Source organism: Mirounga leonina, unplaced genomic scaffold, assembly GCF_011800145.1.
Source record: "Mirounga leonina isolate KUSES-001 unplaced genomic scaffold, KU_Mleo_1.0 Mir_197, whole genome shotgun sequence".
NCBI lineage: Eukaryota > Metazoa > Chordata > Mammalia > Carnivora > Phocidae > Mirounga > Mirounga leonina.
In genome coordinates this window covers 7,920,688-7,942,299 of record NW_023270494.1, presented here as the reverse complement: position 1 = coordinate 7,942,299, position 21,612 = coordinate 7,920,688, and the positions used below count along the sequence as shown (strand labels likewise).

At 50.6% G+C, this 21,612-nt stretch overlaps 1 protein-coding gene across 7 annotated transcripts in view; it reads right to left on the bottom strand.

Moving 5' to 3' along the window:
* SLC39A11 (solute carrier family 39 member 11) overlaps positions 1-21,612 on the bottom strand; it is a 559,067-nt gene that overhangs the window by 255,687 nt on the left and 281,768 nt on the right. The window contains exon 8 of one of the 7 annotated variants that reach the window (XM_035026146.1): positions 8,726-13,017. The exons of the other annotated variants lie outside the window; for them this stretch is intronic. Within the exon in view, the coding sequence (XP_034882037.1) occupies positions 12,876-13,017 (142 nt within the window). The 3' untranslated portion in view covers positions 8,726-12,875. Of the gene's footprint in view, positions 1-8,725; positions 13,018-21,612 lie in introns of those variants that run through there. 7 annotated transcript variants of the gene reach the window in all.

Sequence of the window (21,612 nt, the reverse complement as noted above, 5' to 3'; positions counted from 1 at the left end):
GGCTTGTGGTCTGGAGGCTCTGCCCAGGCTCATGGGACAGGCAGACAATTTACGAGCGAAGTAACACATCATAAAAGTAAGCAGCAAACACTAAGGAGCCAACAAGCCAGGACAGAAGACCTTTCTTTCTGACCAGGGAACCTAACAGAGCCACCACCCCAGGTTGGGGGTAGGCCTGCACGGCCAGTCTTGACAACAAGGGTCAAGGACAACTCAGAGGACTTTCCTCCAGACCCTACAACGTTACTGTAAATGTGGCATTTTGCTGCCTGGGTCCCCAGCAGCTAGAACTTGCCAGCATATCTGTGGTACACAGAGTTGTCCCAGGCCACCTGGGGGGGGTGTGATGACTCATTAAGCTCATGAACCACCTTATGACCTTTGATTCCAACTAAACTGATGCAGGATGGACCAAGCAACGGATGGAAGCCATGCTGAGCAGGAAAAGGCTTCTATTAAACCCTGCTGCACAGATATTCACTCATTTAGCCGACAAACATTTACCGAGCACTTCCTAGGTGCCCCATTCCATGTTCTCATGAGGGCAGGAAACACACAGTAAAAAGCCAGCAAGCAAACACTTCGACGCAGGGGACCTGTGGTCAGGGCTGGGAGGGACAAGGCTGTGGGAGCCGATGGGGAATTTCAGGGAGGACCTCACGGAGATAGGGTGGCCAGAGTCAGACTCGGTGAAGGGGTGAAATCGAAACCGAGAGTTGAAGGATGAACGGGAGGGAGAAGCAGTTTAGAGAGTGAGCATTAGGGAAAATGAGTGCTCCCCACAGAGGGCAAAGCAAGAACAAAAGCCTGTAGGTGAGCAAGATCTTCACGTTCAAGAAATCTGAAGATGTTCTGAGTATCTGGAGTCTACTGAGGAATGGGGGGTGGGGGTGGAAGTGAACTTGAACTTTATTCCAAATGCAAGGAGCCCCAAGAGGATTAATGTCAGGCACGACGGGGTTGAACTAGACCTCTCAGACGTTTTGGCTGGCTTCCCTTGTAACACCTACAGATGCACATTGGTCAGTGAGGGTCAAGGATTGATTTAGGAGCACTGGCAACTTTCTGATGTTGAAACAGCCAGATTTCTGTTTTCTGCATCAAATCTTTTTTTTTTTTAAGATTTTATTTATTTATTTGAGAGAGAGAGGGAGAGACCATGAGCAGAGGGAGGGACAAAGGGAGAGGGAGAAGTAGACTCCCTGCTGAGCAGGGAGCTCAGCATGGGACTCGATCCCAGGACCCTGACATCATGACCTGAGCCGAAGGTAGATGGTTAACTGACTGAGCCACCCAGACGCCCCTTCTGCATCAAATCTATCCTTGCTCCCCACCTGCAGGGTCGATTCTCGTCCCCAGGGCCATTACCAGTTTACCACAAGATACACTTGGGAGTTTCCAGTCCAATAATGTGAGATTCAACATCCCTTCTTTGAAGTTCTGCAGAGAGGGCACCTGCCTTTATTCTAAGCTTGAGTGAGCCCCTGCGACCCAGACCCATCGCCAGCACGCTCACGGTCTGACACAGGGATTTTGGATTGGTGCCTCACCTTACTTGCTCTTTGTCACCTGCCCCTCCTCTGAGAGCCCCAGCCCCGTTAGACACAGTCCAATGTCTAGAATCCTGCTATGTGGCAACAACATTCACAAGGCCGACTCTGGTCTGCCCGCATTTTCAAATAGCGCTTGATCCTGGATCCCACCGTCATCACGCTCCACCCGGCTCCAGGACGCCAGGGGACGTGTTACTCTTGGCTGGTTCTTGCTGATAAAGACACCTGTAGCCTCTCCCTGCCTGTGGCCCTTCCTGTCCGCACCTTGGAGGGCCCTTTCCTCCAAACAACGCCTTGGATTGGCCTGGCATGTGGAGCTCCCTCTCCGCACGGTACCTGGGGGCTTCTGTCCATGGAGGAAGGAGGTTGACTCCCAGGGCCAGGCCTCTGTCTACCTCTACTCCAGTGGCCGCTGTGAATGTCCATGGTGGCCCAAGATATAACTACCCAGGGTGCCCACCTGAGATACTAGCCTTCAAGTTTCTAAAGGGATTTTGAAAGCAGACTGATGGCTGGCAGATTTCTCTACTGAATGGGCTCAAGTTGCAGTAAAGGGGGCTTAAATGAGGGCGTCCTTGAAGCAGGGGCATAACGGGATTCCCACAGGTAAGCAGGTCCATCCCTCTGCTGCTTGCCATTAAAGCAGTGCTGAGCTGCCTGGCCAAGCATCCATCCCACTGCCTTATGGCCAGGCAAGTAAGCCTGGCTAAAGGAATAAACAAATCCTCTAGAAGCTTCTAGAATAGCTACTTTCCAAATTCATGAGGCTGGGGAATCCTTTTCTTCAGATGAGTTCTTGGGTAGGAGCACAATATTTAAAACAGATGAGAGCAAAGCCCGGCTCCCACTTCCGCCACGGAGACTTTGGATCTCTGTGGGACCCGGTGTGCAAACTCTGGCTGAAAATGCAGAGATGCTAAGCAGCGAGCCACGGCCCCCGTGAGGGTGAGGCATGGAAAGGAGAAGGTCCGCAACGCTAACAATGACGGGGATGACAAAACAGTAACAGAAGCCACCTTCTCCTGAGTGAGTGTGGCTCAGACCGAGATAAATGCTCTGCGTGTTCTGCTGTTGAGCCTCCAGATCTTTCCAGTGTGTTACTCCAGTTGGACACAAGCAGAAACTGAGGCTCTGAGAGGCTCAGTGACGTCCCCAACGCCACACACCTCCTGGAGAGCCATGGCCCGCCCCTTGGGGTGACCCGCTAAAAACCAGCGGCATCAGAGGGCCCCGTGGTGTATGAGGATTGCATGACTCCGCTGAACAACAGCCCAAGCTGGCCCCAAACGGGGACGAGCCCAGCGGCTTCAGAGGCCACTTGAGCCGGTTGTCAAAGGCTCTGTGCTGATTAACTGTGAACTTCAGAGAAGACAAGTGTGCATTGACGCCACCGATCTCTCCCAGGCCTGTTGGGGCCTGTTTCCGCCCTCTGAATGAGGAAGCAGTGCTTTGCAGGCGCCCGCAGAACAAGAATAGGCCCTAAGATGCCTGAATGAAGGGCCCAGGGGAAGTACAAAGTGTCGCCATTGTCGGCGACGGAAGCCGTGCCAGGCAAGGAAAGGGCGGCCCGGCAGCCAAGCGTTACTGCAGGAAAGGGAAGAGGTTAATATTTTTCTGGGCAAACAATGCAACTTTTCTAACTGCAAACCCCACAGCCGTGACCTCATGCTGGACAAGCACCTCAACCCAGGCCAGGCGTGAGTATATCCACAGCTGGACTGCCCTCCACCTGAGAGCAATACCCCTCTCTGAAGGCTGCTTTCCAGACAGTGTGCGTGTGTGCATGTGTGCGTGCGTGTGTGCGTATGTGAGATACACTAGCTGCCCCCTGGATGTCCCCTAGTGGCTCCCCGAGTGTAACAGGGCGTCAGCTAGCAATGGGAGGAGATCGTTAGGGCAGAAGCAGCTCACAGGTAGACTTCACAGTGGCCTCTTAACAGCCAGATTATTTCCCACAGGGCAAGGGATGGTTTCAGGCACGCTAGAGGGGGCAGGGAGGCTGACAAAGCACAGCCCAGGGGAGCAGCAGTGCCGTGGAAACCTCCAGAGCAGAAAAACCAGACCAGACATTCCAAACACGTAAGGGAGCGTGCCCTTGGTGGGAAGGGCCAAGTATGGAAAAGGTCACCCCATTTTATGTGAGATCTTGTCTCCGCACATCTCGAGACCTCCTGAAGCCTCGTCTCAAAGGAGTGATCCTATAAATGGAGATTCTAAGCGGAAGGGCAGCCTAGGGATGGGGGAGCACCTGGGAGCTTTTTCAAAACGTGGATGCCAACTTCCTGGGGATGAGGCCTATTGACCAAGTTCCCCAAGTGATGCAGAAGTGCAGTCCTCACTGAGGCCCCCGTGGGTGGGGAAGAGACAGAGTTGAGCCTTCAGCTCAAGTCCTGGCTCACCCATCCCCCAGCAGTGACCTTGGGCAAGTCACTACCTTCCCCGTATCTGCTTCTCTCTGTGTACAACGTATCGCACCGTGTCCTAAGCATCTTCTATATATCTGTATACATCTCTACCTGACCTTGGATCTAGCCTTTCTGAGATTTACCCTTTTTTTTTTTTTTTAAGTGGTAAACTAGTCCAACCTTTTGGAAACGGATGACTGGGCAACCCACCAACAGACTTAGATACAAGGGTTGACACCAAAATTATGTATTAGCCAGAAATGCAAGAGCTGATTTTTTTTTTTTCTTTTTCCTCGGAACACTTACCTTCTGGGGGCTGGATCAAACACTGTTTGCAGCTGAAACAGTGCCTGAAATAATGTCAGCCATTGAGGATTAATGTCGCCAACGTCACAAGAGTAAACTGGTGGCATTTTTGAGAATTACTCCCCAGTGGAAACTAAATCTAAATAAAGCCAGTGATGTCACTTGACTCACCCTTGACTCATGCTCACGTGCAGACGTCTTTTGCTCGTGGAAGTTTTCTCTGCAGCATTCACAGGGCCCTGAGCACCTACAGGTTTCTGGACCAGACACTTCCCTCCCAGCTAGGACGCTGTCAAAATGGGGTCAGTTGGGCTTCGAAGGGGGTGTGATTCCTGGCCTTGAGGAATCAGGGGACAGGGGAACAAACCTCTCGCACCGAACCCAGGAGCCGACTGCAGTCTTTCCCCCTGCCTGCCTCGACTGCATGTCTATCCATCCGTGCTGAGTGCATTTTCGTAAAACTGTTCAAATCCTTGGGCCACGAGATAGGGTGGGGAGAGAGAGCAGAGCAGGGATGGACACAGGTACTCAGTGTCCTCAAGCCGCTGTGCACACGGCCCAAGGGGGGGTGCGGGGAGAAGGGGAGCAGAGAGAATGCCATGGCCTTTCCTATCAGCGGCTTGCTGCCTCACCCGCTCTCGGGGCCTGAACTGGGCTCTGGCCTCTGCAGGGTCCGCTTCCTCAGGCAAAAGCTGTCTGCCAGGAAGGGGTGGTGGTAACACGATTTGGGTCCACCCAGCACTAAAAGAATATTAAATTCCGTCAGCATCCATGGGCTTTATCAGATGCCAAATATCTTCATATAAACCCAACATCTGGATCAATTTTAAATTAGGGAGAGTCCCCAGATGAAAAGGGAACAAAACAAGGAACAACCAGAATCTAAAGCAAACCGCCCCCCGACGCCCTGCCCCAATCGAGGTCAAAAGGCAAGCCTCCCAATTCAGCAGGTACCTCGACCGCCCCTCTCCTGGGCCTAACCTGCTCTCTGGCTGCCCTCAGCCCCAAGAGGGTGTGTGAGCACTTGGCTCCCCACAGGCCCTGCTTTTCTCCAAATCTGTGCAGGCCGCCGACCGACCGTCCAGCATGCTTGTGGCCCGGGGGACTTCCCTCCTTCCCTCCCTCCCTCCCATCTCTAATCCAAACACAAGGACTCCAAGACCCACAGAACCGCCCCCGCAAAGTGCTCTTAACCAGACGCGGCCCAGATGCCGGGAGGGTCCTGGCCTGGAGAGAACTCATAAACATTATTAAAATATTTTATTTAAAAATGAGATCAGTAAACTGTCTGCTCCTTGGGTGGTCCTAGAGTAGCAAGCATCTTGCTTTCCAGAAGTGTGGTAGATGCTGCATTACCTTAGGAAAACTGCTGCGTCCTCAGGAGCCCAGTGCTCAGTCGGAGACCCCGAGCCAAGGGAACGCCAGTCTTCCCTGCCCCGGGCCCGTCTCTGCCACCCACGGCTGCCACAGCCGTCTTCTTCCCCGAGCAGACTATTCCTCTGCTCAAAAACACTCCATAGCTCCCCACTATCTACATCAGGGGTCGGCAAACTCTGGCCATGGACCAAACCTAACCTGTCCTGTTTTTGTAAATAGAGTTTAACTGGCACCCAGCCACACCCATCCATTTCTACTATTTATGGCTGCTTTGGGGTTAAAAGGGCAGAACTGCATAATTGCCACAAAGCCTAAAATGTTTATTCTCTGGCTCTTTTAGAGAAAAAGATGGTCAGCTTGCTGTGCCCTCCTTCCTGCTCTGACTCTTGAGAGGACAGTCTCAGTCTGTGCCATGCTCAGGGAGTTTGGAAGGAAGGAGAGGAAGAAGAGAGAGAGAGACACAGAGACAGAGAGAGAGGATGTGGTGTTGGGGTCCTCGGCCTGCAGCCACTTGCTTGCTGAGATGTGCCGGCCCCCAAGACCAAGACCCGTGTCTCTAGGTGCTGTGTGGCCGACCTCACAAAATCCACTGCGGGGTCACCCCTGGGCTGCAGAACATGCACATTTAGGCTGAAGATAGTACTTCATTTGGAGATTGCATCATTTTCTTGCTTATTTAAACCGCAGTCGGAAAAGTTGGAATTGGTTCCTTCGGGACACTTCCCTGAGCTCTGGTATCCTTTGCAGCTTCCTGCTCTGGTTCCTGTTTTATGGGCTTCAAAGGAACGGTCTCCTCAACGTCTCCCAGATACCACAGTCCCTGTGACCTCAGCTGCTCGTCACTCTGCTACCCCTGGGGCGCCTCCAGGGCACTCCCCTCCGTGGCCCTCACCGCTGCGGAGCCCCTGGTTTGGTAGCTGACCTGGCTTTGAGGTTCCTCAAGAAAGAGCCAGTTCTGTGGGGTTATAGACTCAGATCCCCCCATTCTGGGAGCATTCCCCAGACCCACCCCTGGTCTTTCCTTTGTTCTCTCCTCCCCTTTCCTGGGTCTGGTACTGAATTCTTTGGTTCTCTTTAGAAATCATGGGAATGGCCTACACAGAGGTCAGAGGTCAGGAATGCCAAGAAGGGCAGAAATGGGAAATCTACTTCTGATTACTGTACCCACTCCCCCCTCCCCACCCCCGCAGGCCTCCCCTGAGTGCCAATCTAAGTAGAGTCCACCTCCACCACTTATCCCATGTGCTCTGCCTCACTCCCGGCTTGATTTTTGTCCTCGGCAGGTTTGTCCACTATCTGGCACATTCATGCTCGTTTGTCACTGGTCCCTTCACACTAAAAAGAAGGTAAGCTCCTTGAGAGCCGGACACTTCCTGGGTCACATGTGGCTGGGTCCTGGGCCTGGAACGGTGCCTTGTGCCCAGCGGATGCTTGGCAAGTCATTATTGCTCAAAACATCTTTATTCCAGGAGAATGTTGCACAAAGGAGGGCATGATGGGCTGCACGCTGGTCCCCAGAAAGGGACACCCATATCCCAGAACCTCGTGAATGTGACCTTATTTGGAAAAAGGGTCTTTGTGGATGTATTTAAGTTAAGGGTCTGGAGATGGAATCGACCGGGATGATCTGGGAGGGCCCTACATCCAATGACAAGTGTCTGTAGAACACACACAAAGAGGAGGGACACACAGAAAGAAGAGGAGAGGGCCACGTGAGGACGGGGGCAGAGATTGGACTAACGCCGCCAAAAACCAAGAGTTGCCTGGAGCCACTGGAGTCTGGAAGAGGCAAGGGAAGATTCTCCTCTAGAGCCTTCAGAGGGAGGACGGCCCTGCCCACACCCTGAGTGCAGACTTCCAGCCTCCAGCACGGGGAGGGAACACATTTCTGTTGGGTTAAGGCCCCCGGTCTGCGGTAATTTGTTACAGTAGCCTGCGGAGACTAGTCCAGGGCGGTGGGGGATGGGAGGGGGCATCTCTAACACCTGGACGCCAGGTGTGGCGAAACAGACCTTGGTGTGGGGCAAAGAGTCTGCGAGGAGAGACAGATAATAATTAAGGAGAGAGTAAAGTATATATAATTACAGCCTGTGAAGGGCTAAGAAGGAAACAGGTTGGCTGGTGGGATCAAGAGTGAATGGGGGTGGGGGCGGGGGTGGAGGGGAAGGCGGGGCCTTTCAGAGATGCTGGCATTTCCATGGGGGTCTCAGGGATGGGAAGGAGCAGCAGAGCTTAGGCCTGTACCTGGGTCCCCACCTGGACCCCACCCTTAGCCCCTGCCTTTCATTGCTCCTTCCTTCAAACCAACCCCATTCTCCACTGCCCTGACAGATGATCTTTCCAAAGCATGAAGAATAATGGCAACTATTTCAAAGGTGTCCTACCAGGAGAGTTGCAGGATGGGAGGTGGCTGATATTAATTCCCACTCTACAGATCAAAGACCCAAGGCCGGGAGCTTGAAGGACACTTGCATGGTTACACCAAGATCAGACTCCAAAGCCTGTTTCTCTTCCCGCGGGGCTTCACGGACATTCCTCACCAGATGCTTGTCTCAATCAAGAGCCTTCAGGGGTTGCCCACTGCCTGGCATAAAAAAAACCCATACTCTTTAGTGCAACCTCATTGCCCCTAACTCTGATTTCCATGGAAAATTTCTTCTAATCTACTGCCATTCCCCCATGAAGAATTTTCCAATTTACCCATACAGACTTACTCGCCTCTTTTTAGCACCTCTATAAACTTGCTTTTATTTTATTTTTTATTTTTTTTAGATTTTTTTTTAAATTTATTTGCCAGAGAGAGAGAGAGAGAGAGCACAAGCAGGGGGAGCGGCAGGCAGAGGGAGAGGGAGAAGCAGGCTTCCCGCTGAGCAGGGAGCCCGATGAGGGGCTCGATCCCAGGACCCTGGGATCATGACCTGAGCCAAAGGCAGGTGCTTAACGACTGAGCCACCCAGGCGCCCCGCTTTTATTTTTTTTTAAAGATTTTATGTATTTATTGGAGAGAGAGAGAGACAGAGACAGAGATAATGAGAGAGAGAGCAGAAGCAGGGAGGCGAGGGAGAATCAGGCTCCCTGCTGAGCAGGGAACCAGAGGCGGGACTCCATCCCAGGACCCTGAGCTGAAGGCAGACGCTTCACCGACTGAGCCACCCAGGCGCCCCTTTGAACTTGCTTTTAATAATCACATTGTAAATTATATTACACATAAAATATTATAATAATCTTGTTACTTTACCATTGCCTATCTTTTCTGAGCCCCGCTGCGTGTTCTGTACTGTCCTAGATGCTTTACATATATTATTGGCTTATTTCTGCTGCAGCCTTGCGAGATCTGCTTCAGCATCTGCATTTTGTACACGGGACTTAGGACCCCGGCCTGAGGCTGGCGATGACCACCTGCACCCCGTGTGTGTTCCACGACGCTTTGCCCACAGAATTCCTGTCTGTTTCTTCCCCTAACGACGACATCCACTTTCACATGGCCTTTCATGGTTTTACAAAATACTTTTGTATATGTACTTTGACTGCAAAATCTTCCCTGACGGCCCCTAGATGAAGAGTCTCTCAACGTGCTCCCAGTAAGGGCCCAGGGTAAGGCTGGGTCGCGGGAGGGAGGCGGGAAGGACTTTGGCCCACTACCTCCCACAATCACCATCCGTGCCCACTGCCACCATACCAACTCACAGAAACCAAAAAGCCAAGTATCCACAACAAGGAGCTCGAAACACCACAGGGCAGAGCCCTGGATTCGATCTCCCCAGCTGAGCCCACCCTCCGAGAAGCCCGGAGTCATGGCCAGGGACATGTCCCACGGTGGGGACCAAGCCCCTGAGAGCAGAATCCATGACCCCAGGATCCCAGGAGCTCCGTAAATGCTCTTCTGTCTGACTGGATCTCTACATGGCCATTGGGATGATGGGCCTGGGAAGGAGAAGACACAGGGCACGACGTTCTGCCAAGGTCCCTGGCCATGACCCCGGGGCCGGCAATTTATTAGCAGACAAGAGCCATATAAGCTCTGCTATCACAGTCACAGACTTGCCCAGAAACAATGCCGCCTTTCACATTGTTTACCGCCTGCAACGGGGGATTTATAAACTGAACTGGGGACGCCTTGTTCTAAGTGGGCCCAGTTTAGGAGTATCCTGATAAGATAAACACAGATAATGGCCTGCTGGGGGGGGGGGGTGCTTTCATATGTGTTTCCATGTCTGCATCTCTGCACACACAGCCTGACATTTGGGGGCTGCTTCTCAGATCAAAGGGAGAAGGAGGGAAAAAAAAAAAAGCCGCTTTCTGGATCTCTTTCCAGAAAGGAAGTTGGATGTAATTATAAGATGTTTGGTTTGTTTCTCTCTAAACAGCCCAGAAATAAACTGATTTGGTTACTCCCAAAAGGAAGGGGGCTCTAAAACTGTGTCCAGCGCGTTCAGTATGGTGAGGCTGGGTCGCTCTCGCCAACAACCGTGGAAGCTGGGTGATGCGCGCATGGGGTTTATTACAGTAGTCTCCCGTTTTTATGTATGTTTACACATTTCCATAATAAAAGCAAAAAATAAAACCAGGCGAATTTGGCTGAATAATTACTGAAGCTGGTGATGGGCATATGGAGATTTATGATAACATTTTCCTTCCCATATGTTTGTTTAAAACACTCCAGGGTAAAAGGGGGGGAGGGGAAGGACTTTGGCTGAAAAGTAATGCCTTAAAACCCCTTTCCTCATTCATTCTATTCATTCATTCAACCAATATTTCTCCGTGCCACATACTGTCCTAGGTGCTGGGGAATGGCGTCGGACAGGACAAGGGGTCCCTGGCTCCTCAGAGTGTAAAGATTCCTCCAGGGCGAATATCTGGGTGGGCTTCCCCAGCAAGGAAGGCTACCCTCCTCCTTTGGGGAGGATCTGTGGTGGGAAACGCGATCCCTCCGGACTTTCCTGGGGGTGAGGGGGTGGGGGCAACTCTGGCCCGGCCTCTCAGAAATCGTCTGTTGCAACTGAGAGTTCTGGAGCAGGACAGAGGGGAGAGGCTTCAGGGAGCCCCCACACTTGAGTCGGGACCTGTTCATTCATGTCATTCACCAATAACAGCCATCCCCCTGAAGCTGAAAGGCATTTCTGGGGGGGGGTCCAATGCACCTCTCACCTTGGGGGGCCATGCTAGCAACGCTCAGGACACACAGCTATCTACGCTGTTTTTAAAGGTCTCTGGGGATGGAGCTACCCCGAGATCGAGGCTGGCCAGGGCGGCCGGGGCTGCGAACATTCTCAGCTTCGGAGCAGGGGACAAAAGCCTTCTGTGTTGCTCCGTGCTCTGTTAACTGCACCACCCGTGATTCATCTTCACTGGCCTGGGCACGGGCAGCTGAAAGCCTGGAATGACCAGATTTCTGGGTTGCCACATATGTGCAACCTTCAGGAGGCCGTTTCCAGAAACTGGAGTCCCAAACCTAACAGTCAGTCCACGGGAAACCCCGCGGGGGGAGTCAGCCGGCCCTGGAGCCCTTCCTCCGATATCTTACCCAAGGCCACGCAGAAAATAAGCTACGGGGTCTCTTCGAGGACAGAAGGTCTTGGGAGAGGAAGGTCAGGGATGTGGAAACCCTGGTTTCAGGTTGAAGGTCTCTGGGGCCCTTCCAAGGCTGGAGCACTACGGTACCGCCGGCTTCTCGGCCAGGAGAGAGGCACGGTTTGGGCCGGCTGCTTTTTTTTTTAACTGAGAGCTCCTATTTTGCATCTGTGATTGTCCTCATGAGTTCAACTGGGACAGGGAACTTGGTTCAGGTTTTCTTGATAGTTTTCCATCAACAACTAGGATGGAGAAGTGACGCTAAGTCTCAGAATCATAAATCGTTCCTCTCTAACTGGGGGAAGCTAAGGTGTCAGTGGGGACGTCTGACTGTTTATCTACATCACATCAAACACCTAGAGGCATTTACTGGATTCTGAGCATCTCCTCGAGACACTACCAAGAAAGTGGGGCTGGGGCTGCCAGGGGAGGGGCCAAAGGAGTCAGGATGGCACTGTCCCTGCCCTCGGGTCCCACGCAAGCTGAGCAGGCCAAGCAAGTGGGGAGAGGGCAGTGGAGCCGATGTGTGGGGCCCCCCTGCAGAGCTGGAAGCCTGGGGCTGCCGCTCGGATGTCCCGGCACAGGGGGGAGGGACATTTTCACATTCTATCCCAGCGGCACAGCGTGGAAACTTTGGAAGAACTGGCCACATCTTGCCGTTCTCATCCAGATGTTTGGCAGGATTTCGGCATTACCCATAATGCCTCCCAGGAGGTTAGAGACCTGGAATTCTGCCTGGAGAGAGGGAGGCACGGAGGACGCTGGCCAAGCCTCTGAAGTGTGGTTCTTCAGGAGACTGGGAACAGCTGCTCCCTTTCCACTGGGGGAGGGCATGCAGAATGGTTTCGAGGGGTGGCTAAGTAGGAAGGCCTTGAGGCCAATGGGGGCTCTTTCGGGAGATAAGTTACGCCTTTAACGGAACATAGGTGTTTCTTGGTGTGAACGCAGGACTCATTTACCCTGGATGCACCGATCCATGCTCTATGCGTTTACGCTAATTTGCACGTGATTTCAACTCTGTTCTTCTGAGTCCGAGGATAGGAGCCTACTGTTTTTGATTTAACCAGCACCTGGCGCAAGCCTGGCGCACAATCGGCCTTCAAGCGTTGGAAGGATGTACCACCTAGGGCGGTGGTTCTCAACCGGGGAGATCTGCCCCACCCCCAGGGGACAGTGGGCAGGGTCCGGAGACATCTGAGGCCCCAACAGTGGGACCCTGACAGCTGGTGCGTAGAGCCCGGCGATGCTGCCCGACAGCCTCCAATGCACAGGCTAGTCCCCACGACAAAGAACGATCTGTCCCAAAGACTGATGGAGCTCAGTTCTAGCAATCGCTTTTGCACACAGGCCTGGGAGAGGGTGTGGATTTCTCCTTTCCAAGGAATTTTAGGAATGGATTCCAGCTGTCCTTGTGGGTTTAGGAGTCTGGGGCTGGGGGGTAGCGAGGGAGACTAAAACGGGCCGCTTGGTCCCCTGAGCTCCGCGTCACCCTGCTCACCAGGCTGCGGAATGTCGCGTCTCCGTTCTTCTGCCTCTTCCTCCTGCTCAGATTTATTGCCCAGGTTTTCCCTGAAATGTTTGGGGGTTTCCATCAGCAGTGGATCCTGTCCAAACCGTAAGGCAGTGAAAAGTCCCTCCCGTGGAACTCATACTCCTGTTGTGTCTATGCTCCAAGAGGGAGAGAGGCGACAACACAAGGCCTGTGAATCAAAACCAAATCCCTCCAGGCACAAGCCCCAACCTGCAGCCACTTTCCCGGCCAAGTCATGATGTGCAGAGCTGATGGCCTTTTCGTTAGAGCAGTTCTGTGGGGGCAAGAGGTGGGAGGGCTGTTAGGATAAGAATACACAGTGAGCAAAAGAACGCCTCTGAAGGAGCATTTTCCTGCCAGGGTGGAGGTGACACCACCAGGGGTGACACCCTTGGGTCAGGCTCTCGGGGCATCTTTACCCCACGGGCCCCGGTCATGCCTGGGTCTTGACACCAGGCCTGTGAAGCACACAGATTCAGAGTTCCTTGCTCTGAACTACTTTTCTGATGTGCTAAATAAAGTAGCTTTTCTAAGGCCAGACCGAGTCCGAGTTTTTAAATCCCTCTCAAAAAATGGTGACGTTCCGTTGCCAACAAGATAGACTCGGGGCTTTTAGACACCAAGACCCAGAATGAATGCCTCGTACCGCAGTGTCTCTTTGGGAGAGGCTTAGAAATTAATTTCTGTTTGGTGACCCCCGGACAGAGGAACCCACTTCATAAGAGTAAAAGCTATTATTTTCACTGCAGAGTGCCTGCAAGATGTAAGACACTGCTCTGAGCATTTGACATGTACTAACTCATTAATATAAAGGAGATCATCTTATCATCCCCAATTTACAGATGAAGAAACCAAGGCACAGAGGTCCTGAGTATCTTGTTCACGGCCACCTGGCTAGTCAGCGGCACAGCCTAGACTTGAACTCGGCTCCATTCTGGGCTCCAGGACGCAGACTATGATCCTACTCTGGATGATGGGTATAATTCTGGTTCAACTTGTGATATAAGTAGGTTTAATCAGACCTCAAGGGAGCTACTGAGAGGAGATGGCCTTATTTCTGTTGGACTTGAACCTGGGAGGTTCACAGGGCTGGAGCTGTCAGCAGGAGGCTATCTTGCCACCAAAAGAGAACCCGAGAATCAAGCCAACGTTGAGGACAGCAGAGCTGAAGGAGAGAAAAATAAGCAGAGGCCTGATGATATCATTGATGCTCCTGGACCAAACCGTGCCTGAAGCTGGCTAGAATCCCTGGAGTTTTCAGCTCTGTGAATCTGTTAATTCTCTTTTTAGCTTAGGACGATAGGAACTGTGGTTCTGTTTCTTACAAATGACATAAATGAACACTGAAAATATCTCATTAAAACAGTTGCACAAGTACACTATGCTGGTTGGGAACAGAGCGAGGAAAAGTTTGGTCCTCAAGATCCCGCTCCCTCTCCCCACACCTGTACATGAAAGGAGAACGCAGACTCTAGGAAAGCATAGGGAATATGGTTGACTTTATGTGAACCGTGTTGGTAGGCAAGGTGATTATCTCTGGATGTCATTAGTAAATTCATGGGATTCGTTACTGTGTGTTATTCATTGAGCTCTACCGATTGTCTTATCCACAGCCACATTGTACCCTTGATACCAACTGGCGTTTGCAATTACAGGCTCTGGGTGAGAGGTTGGATGGATAAGAGTGGATGGCGTGTCCCATTTCCTCTACCTGAAGGTCAACATAAAGGGTCTGGCATCCTAGCAGATGGAGAGCTAGTCAGCTCTGTGGCAAAGGCTGGGCTATGTGTACCCGGCATGTTCGCTAAAGCAAAAAGCTCTTGCGTAGGCCAGTTATTTACTTTATGAATTCCACATTGAGAACATCCAAACAGAGTAAAAATCAAGCAACTCATGACATCTTCCCAGTGATTCTATCCTCCATATATTGTTCAGCCCCCAGAAAGCCCTCAGCAATTTTCTGTTCCTCAAGATGCATGGTCACCAGCTCTGTGCCCTCCCTGGGCAGTCTAATTTGGATGTGAGGGACCGGCGGGGCAGATGGGGCCCCAGGTGTTTGTGGGCTGCTGGAACTGCCAAACAGCTGCCTGCTGACACCCTGGGTTTCAGATGTGGGGCATCACTGTTTGTTTCCCTGACTGAATTACTCATGCCTCATTTGTCCACTTCCCTGAAACAATCTTTTCGGGATGCATTTGGAAACCCGAGTCTCTGTGGTTTGTCTGGGCTGGTTTCTATTTGTGGAGAAGGAGAGTTTGCTTGTCTTGGGCGCAGAGAAAAATGGGTTCTGCAGAAGTCACGATTCTCTTGGTTTCCTGGAGGGGCTCCGGGAACCCGGATTCCCCACAGAATGCCTCTGGTCCCTCTGGGAGCTCCCAGTGGAACATAGGGGGAAATCTTGCCAAATCTCTAGTGTCCATCAGTGATTCTCGATTCTCCGAGAATGTTCTGGCAAAGAGAGATCAGGAAACACACTGCAAACATAAAGGGCAGTGGCAAGCAAATAATTACCAAGCCTGTTGGTAAACAGACCCAGAGAAGACAAACGTATTCAGCTTGTTCACTCTTGCCTGTCAGACAGAATTTAATACCATCCTGTTTCTGTTTTTCTTCTCCCCATGACCCAAGTTAGAGCTTGCTTAATTTCTGTTTACAGTGTGGGTCTCATGGGGATGGAGGGAAAGAGAGGTCTGGCCAGAGCAGCAGGAGGGGGAGGGCAGGGGGAAGGACTCACCTTCCCAGGGAGAACGCCCTATAGACCAGTGGGTCTCAAGCCTGAGTATAAAAGTCACCTGAGGAGCCCAGGTCTAATCAGAATCACTGCAGCAGAGGACCTCAGTGTCAGTATTTTAAAGCCCCAGAAGATCCCAACATGCAGCCAAGGTTTAGATCCACTGCTCAAGAGCAACGCTATCCAATATGGCAGCCATGAGCCATGTGTGGTTATTGAGCATCTGAAACATGGTAAATACAAATTGAGATGTGCTGGAAGTGGAAAATGCACCCCAGATTTCCAAGAGTTAGCATGAAAAAGAGAATGCAAGCCATATCATCGTTAACAATTTTGTTGCATTGAACTACATCTTCAACAATTTTGTTACGTTGCTTACGATCGAAACAATGCAGGCCCTGTCCTGAGTGAGAATGTGTGTATGTGGATGGGCAGGAACATGTGGGTGGTGCTGTGGGGCAGGTCAAAATCTATAAGGAGTCACTCGAGGAAGAGAAAGACAGAAGACAACCTTACATGTCCTCAAGACAGCATCATTTCCATTTATATGGAACATATATTCTCAATCATCTACCTTGGCACACTCACACGGTATGCTTGTTCTAGCATATCAGGGTTAGGCCATGGCTCATTTTCTTGCCACCAAAGAAAACATGATTAGGAAGGCAAAGGCTACAGCTTGGAATGATAGTTTCCTAGCAAAAGATGAAAGTTCAGCTTTGAAAATTCTTTTTATCCATTCTTCTCAAGCATGGCAAAAAATATCCTCAAAGTATAACTGGTTTAAATAATAAAGTTTTCATCAGCAAGAGGGAAGTCAATAGAACTTAAAGATAAACACATGATCACTGATAATCTCTGCACAACAATAATGAATCATATGGTAATAATCTTGTATCAGACACGGTGGTCAATTTGTGTGCTGAGTCCAGTGTCGGGGACCAGTCTGCTCCGCCCCAGTTCCCTGTGATCCTGCCCAAATTCTGAACCTTGGCAGAGAATTTCTTGAGCAATTTCTCAGATGTGATGGTCCATTTTATGTGTCACCTTGACGAGTACATGGAGTACTCAGTTATCTGGCCAAATACTATTCTGGTTGTTTCTACAAGGGTGTTTTTGGATGAGATTAACATCTAATTGGTAGACTAAAGCAAGTTGTCCTCTATAATGTGGGTGGGCCACATCTAATCAGTTGAAGGGGCTGACTAGAAGAAAAAATCTGACCCTCCCCAGAGTAAGAAAACATTCTCTAGCAGACTGCCTTTGGACCAGAACGGTACCATGGGTTCTCACATCTGCCAGCCCGTACTGCAAGTCTGGACTTGCTAGCTTCCATAAGCACATGAGCCAATTCCTTATAATAAATCTCTCTCAGTTTATGTACACATTCTATTGGCTCTATTTCTCTGGAGAACCATGACTAATGTAACGTGCCATTCCTAAAGTCTCACCTGCAGCTGGTTACCTCCTCACATCAAGAATGGTCTCAGGCTGCTCAGAAGTACAGACTCAGTTTCTCTCCATGGCGGCTGGGCCCACAGCAGGTGCAGTGCCCATGTGCCCCTGGCTAGACCCACAGCAGCTGCCTGGAGGGATGGGGTATGCAACTCGGAAGCATGGGGGAGGTGGGCTTGGACCAAAGAGGCAGGGGATGAGAAGGCATTATGAGATAAATCACGTGCACATTTCTTCTCTCACCCCCTCTGTACCTTCCAACAGTCAGTTCTGAGACTCAGCAGTCCCATTCTGTCTCTTTAAAGAAGCGCTTCATAACCATGCTGGAGCATCCAGATTTACTTTTTTGAGAAGCTACGACCAGCTCAGCCTCAGATTTACTTTCCTGCCTTCTTCATGCCATTCACTTCCTTTCCCCCCTCGCTCTTGCTTCTCTGGGAGTACACCTCCCAATCAATACATTTTAGCGTGTAAACTTTGCCTTTGGTTCTGGTTTCTAAGAAATCCAGGCCAAGACAATCAGACTCTTTCTTTTTTTTTTTTTTTTAAGATTTATTTATTTGTTTGAGAGAGAGAGTGGGAGGGGGCGCAGAAGGAGAGAAAGTCTTAATTAGGCAGACTCCCCACTGAGTGCGGAGCCCAACATGGGGCTCAATCTCACGACCCTGAGATCATGACCTGAGCCAAAACCCAGAGTCAGACACTTAACCGACCACACCACCTAGGCACCCCAGGCTTTTTCTTTTTAAAGTCATTTGCTTAACCAGGAAAGAGCTGAGCTCTTTTTTGTTTGGAGCCCAGAATAATGGGATCAGGAGTGGGAACCTGGTCCAAGGTGAACTGATACATAGACTGGTCCTCAACCTGTTGTTTAAGGTTCTTCCTGAACACAGATGAGCTGAGCCACATATCTTTTCTCTTAGAGTTAATTAAAATTTGACAAAGAGAGGTGTACCCAATGAACAGTGGTTGTTGGATAAAGAAATTACAGGCCAACAGCTTTATTGAGCTGTGCACAAAAAATGAAGTATGTGAGTATGTGTGTGCATTTGAGAGAGAAAGGAGGAGGAGAGGAGGGAGAAGGAGGCGGCAGGAGGAGGAGGGAAGGGAAAGAGGAGGAGGAGGAAGGACGAGAAGGAAGAAGGAGGAGAAGGAGGAGGAAGAAGAAGGAGGAGGGAGGAGGAAGGAGGAGGAAGAAGGAGGAGGAGAAGGAAGAAGGAGGAAGGAGGAGGAAGGAGAAGGAAGGAGAAGGAAGAAGGAGGAGGAGAAGGAAGGAGGAGAAGGAGGAGAAGGAAGAAGGAGGAAGGAGGAGGAAGGAGGAGAAGGAAGGAGGAGAAGGAGGAGGAGGAAGGAGGGAGGAAGGAGGAGAAGGAGGAGGAGGAAGGAGGGAGGAAGGAGGAGGAAGGAGGAGGGAGGAAGGAGGAGGGAGGAAGGAGGAGGGAGGAAGGAGGAGGAAGGAGGAGGAGGAAGGAGGACAAGGAGGAGGAGGAAGGAGGAGAAAGGAGGAGGAGGAAGGAGGAGGGAGGAGGAGAAGGAGAAGGAAGGAGGAGAAGGAAGGAGAAGGAAGGAGGAGGAAGGAGGAGGAAGGAGGAGGAAAGAGAAGGAGGAGATTTCCTAGGCCCAATTTCAGTTGTTTATGAGGCTGTGGGTTTTCTTGCTCTGAATTTCCTGTGTCCTTTCAATGAATGTCCCTTTTCCCTTGAGCTAGTTTCTGATCAATCTGTATTTAATTCTTTTATAAGTAACCTGCTTTTTCTATCTGGATGGGTTTGTGACATTTTATTTATTTTTGTAATACAGAAAATTTTCCACGTACATCTGTGAGCTTCTTTTCATTAAATTCACCTGAAATGTGGTAAGTCCTCCCACACTGCATCCTCAGATATCCACCCCTCCCCCCGCCCAGTTCCCAGAAGTTGTATTTTTAATTATACTTGGATTGTTGTTCCTGTTCAAATGGATCTGGCTGCTTCTTTGGGAACATGTAGAAATCTCAGGGTGATCTGTCCTGCCAACTACACCAATTATTTACCCTGTATATCATTTTAATCTATTGTTTCCCTCTTCTCACTTTTTTAAATAGAAAGGCAACATGGAGAGAACATTCACAGGATGGCTTGGATCCAGTTAAAACCTTGGATATGGCCCTACCAGAAAGCAGTGTTTGTGATTCTGAGGTTTGAGTTTTCAGTCTGCTTTGAAAGGTTTCCAATGCTTTGCTGGGTGATATGAGGAACCTTCCAGAGCTTAAAGGTAATCCTCCCCTGGAAAGCTGTAGCACTTCCTTGTTTCTCCATCTACAAAGACCCTTGGTCACTTTCACATATTTAACTCAACCACAGAGGGAAACAAATTGAATTTTTTACCTTGAAAGTCAATACCATGGGGTCACAGTTGACATGATCAGAAGCAGGATGGGACAGGCCAGGGAAATCCAGAACCAACAATATGGACAGGTGGGAGGAATGGGGAGAGGTGAGGTCAGTTGGTATCAGGATGGGATGTAAGATGAGTTAAGTCCAGGTGGGGAAACAAAAGTCACGATTCTGGGGATAAGGGGGCAGTGGAAACAGGTAGCACCAATGAGGAAAGACAGGTTAGCAGCTCAAAATTCAAGCAGACAAGAGAGTTTGAAGAATCCAGGTAAAAAGAAAGGTAGAAGAGAAGAAGCAGGTTCAAGCAGGCAGAATGTGCCATCAGAGCCTGGGGTGATGAGGCTCAGCACCCATGGAAAGCAAGGTGAGGACTTCTGTATCCACAGACCAGGTGGGTAATGGGGTCAGGATCCAAGCTGAAAGAATTCAGAGCCAGAGACCTGAAGCCAAGGTCACAAAGGGAGTAACGAGGTACGAGGCATAGGTGAGGGGTCTGACCGAAGGTCTCACCTCAATACTGAACATGTATCTTATCTTTATAACCACTCCTGCATTCTTGGACCAGAAGGTGGATGGGAGTTTCTGAGGGTAGGTGCCAACTGTTTTGGAGAAAGTGGAGGCTGTGGACCACACTTTTCTTAAAACAGATTAGCAATTACTAGGTCAACAGGGGTAAAACCCAAATGGTTCTCATACCCTGATCTTAATCGTCAGATTCGTCATTCTCTTCTGCCCTTGGAATCTCAACCTCTGTGAGAGGCACTAAAATCTACCTCGCTGTACAAATCCAGAAAAAAAAAGGGGGGGGGGGTTCTAGTTGTTCACATCTCCTACATTTAATTGGACCACAAGTATTACCCTGACACCAAAACCAAACAAAAATATCACAAGAAAATAAAAGTAAAGACCAATATCTCCTATGGATATGGATAGAAAATTCCTCCATCAAGTTCTAAAACCAAATCTGGCAACATATAAAAAAAGATTACACATCAGAAGCAAGTGGGATTTATGCATGGAATGCAAGGTGGGTTTTAAACATCTGAAAATCAATGTAATATTCCATATCAATAGGATAAAAGGGGGAAAACCCACAATCATTTCAACAGATACAGGAAAAGCATTTGACAAAAATCCCAATACCCTTTCATGATAAAAAACCTTCAACAAACTAGGAATAGAAGGGAACTTTCTTTTTTAATAGATGCTTTATATCTATTAAAAATCCACAGCTAACATCACACATTGTACTTAATGGTGGAAGACTGAATGCTTTCCCCCTAAGATCATGAACAAGACAAAGATTACCACTCTCACCACTTCTATTCAACATTATACTGGAGGTCCTAGCCAGCAATAAGATAAGAAAAATAAATGAGGCATCTAGATTGGAAATGAAGAAGTAAAATTATCTCTGCTTAAAGATAACATAAGCATGGGGGGCGGAGCAAGATGGCGGAGGAGTAGGAGACCTGGATTTCGTCTCCTCTCAGGAATTCAGCTGGATAGGGATCAAACCATTCTGAACACCTACAAACCCAACAGGAGATCGAAGAAAAGAAGAGCAACAACTCTCTCATCAGAAAAGCGACCACTTTCTGGAAGGTAGGACGTGCGGAGAAGTGAATCCGCGGCGATATTCGGGAGGATAGACGGCGGGGGAGGGAGCCTCCCATGGCTGCTTCTGGCAAGTGATAGAGCCGCGGAGCACAAAATCGGAACTTTTCGAAGTCGGCTCCGCCGAGGGACGTCACTCTGGTGGCTAAGCGGGGGGTGGAACCCTAGGGACAGTGTGGTCTCAGGACCCTCAGGGTCACAGAAAGACCGGGGGTGCCTGAGGGCGGCAGAGCTCCCAGGTATCGGAGCAGGGAAGCCGGCTGCAGAGGCGGAGCCCAGGCGCGGGCTCTCAGCTCGGGGTGGCCATAAACCGGGATCTGCGGCACAGTCGGGCCACTGCTCCTCCAGCAGGGACCCAACAAGCAGCAGATCCGGGGAGACTCACCTTCTCCCCCGGGAGGAGCCGCGCGGGAGGGCACCGCAGGGATCGGCTGGGTTTGGAGACTCCACCCGCGGTCGGGTGCCAGAGATAGAGACGCGCGGTCGCAGGCCGGGCGAGCACGGAGTGTGGCCGGAGACCGGGGAGCCGGGAGTGACTGACGGCTTTTCTCTGGGGGCTCACTGAGGAGCAAGGCCCTGAGTTCTCGGCTCCTCCCGGGCGGAGATTGGGAGGCCGCCATTTTCACTCTCCGCCTCCAAAGCTGGACGGAAAGCTCGCAGGGAACAAAAGCCCCGGAGAGCAAACCCGAGC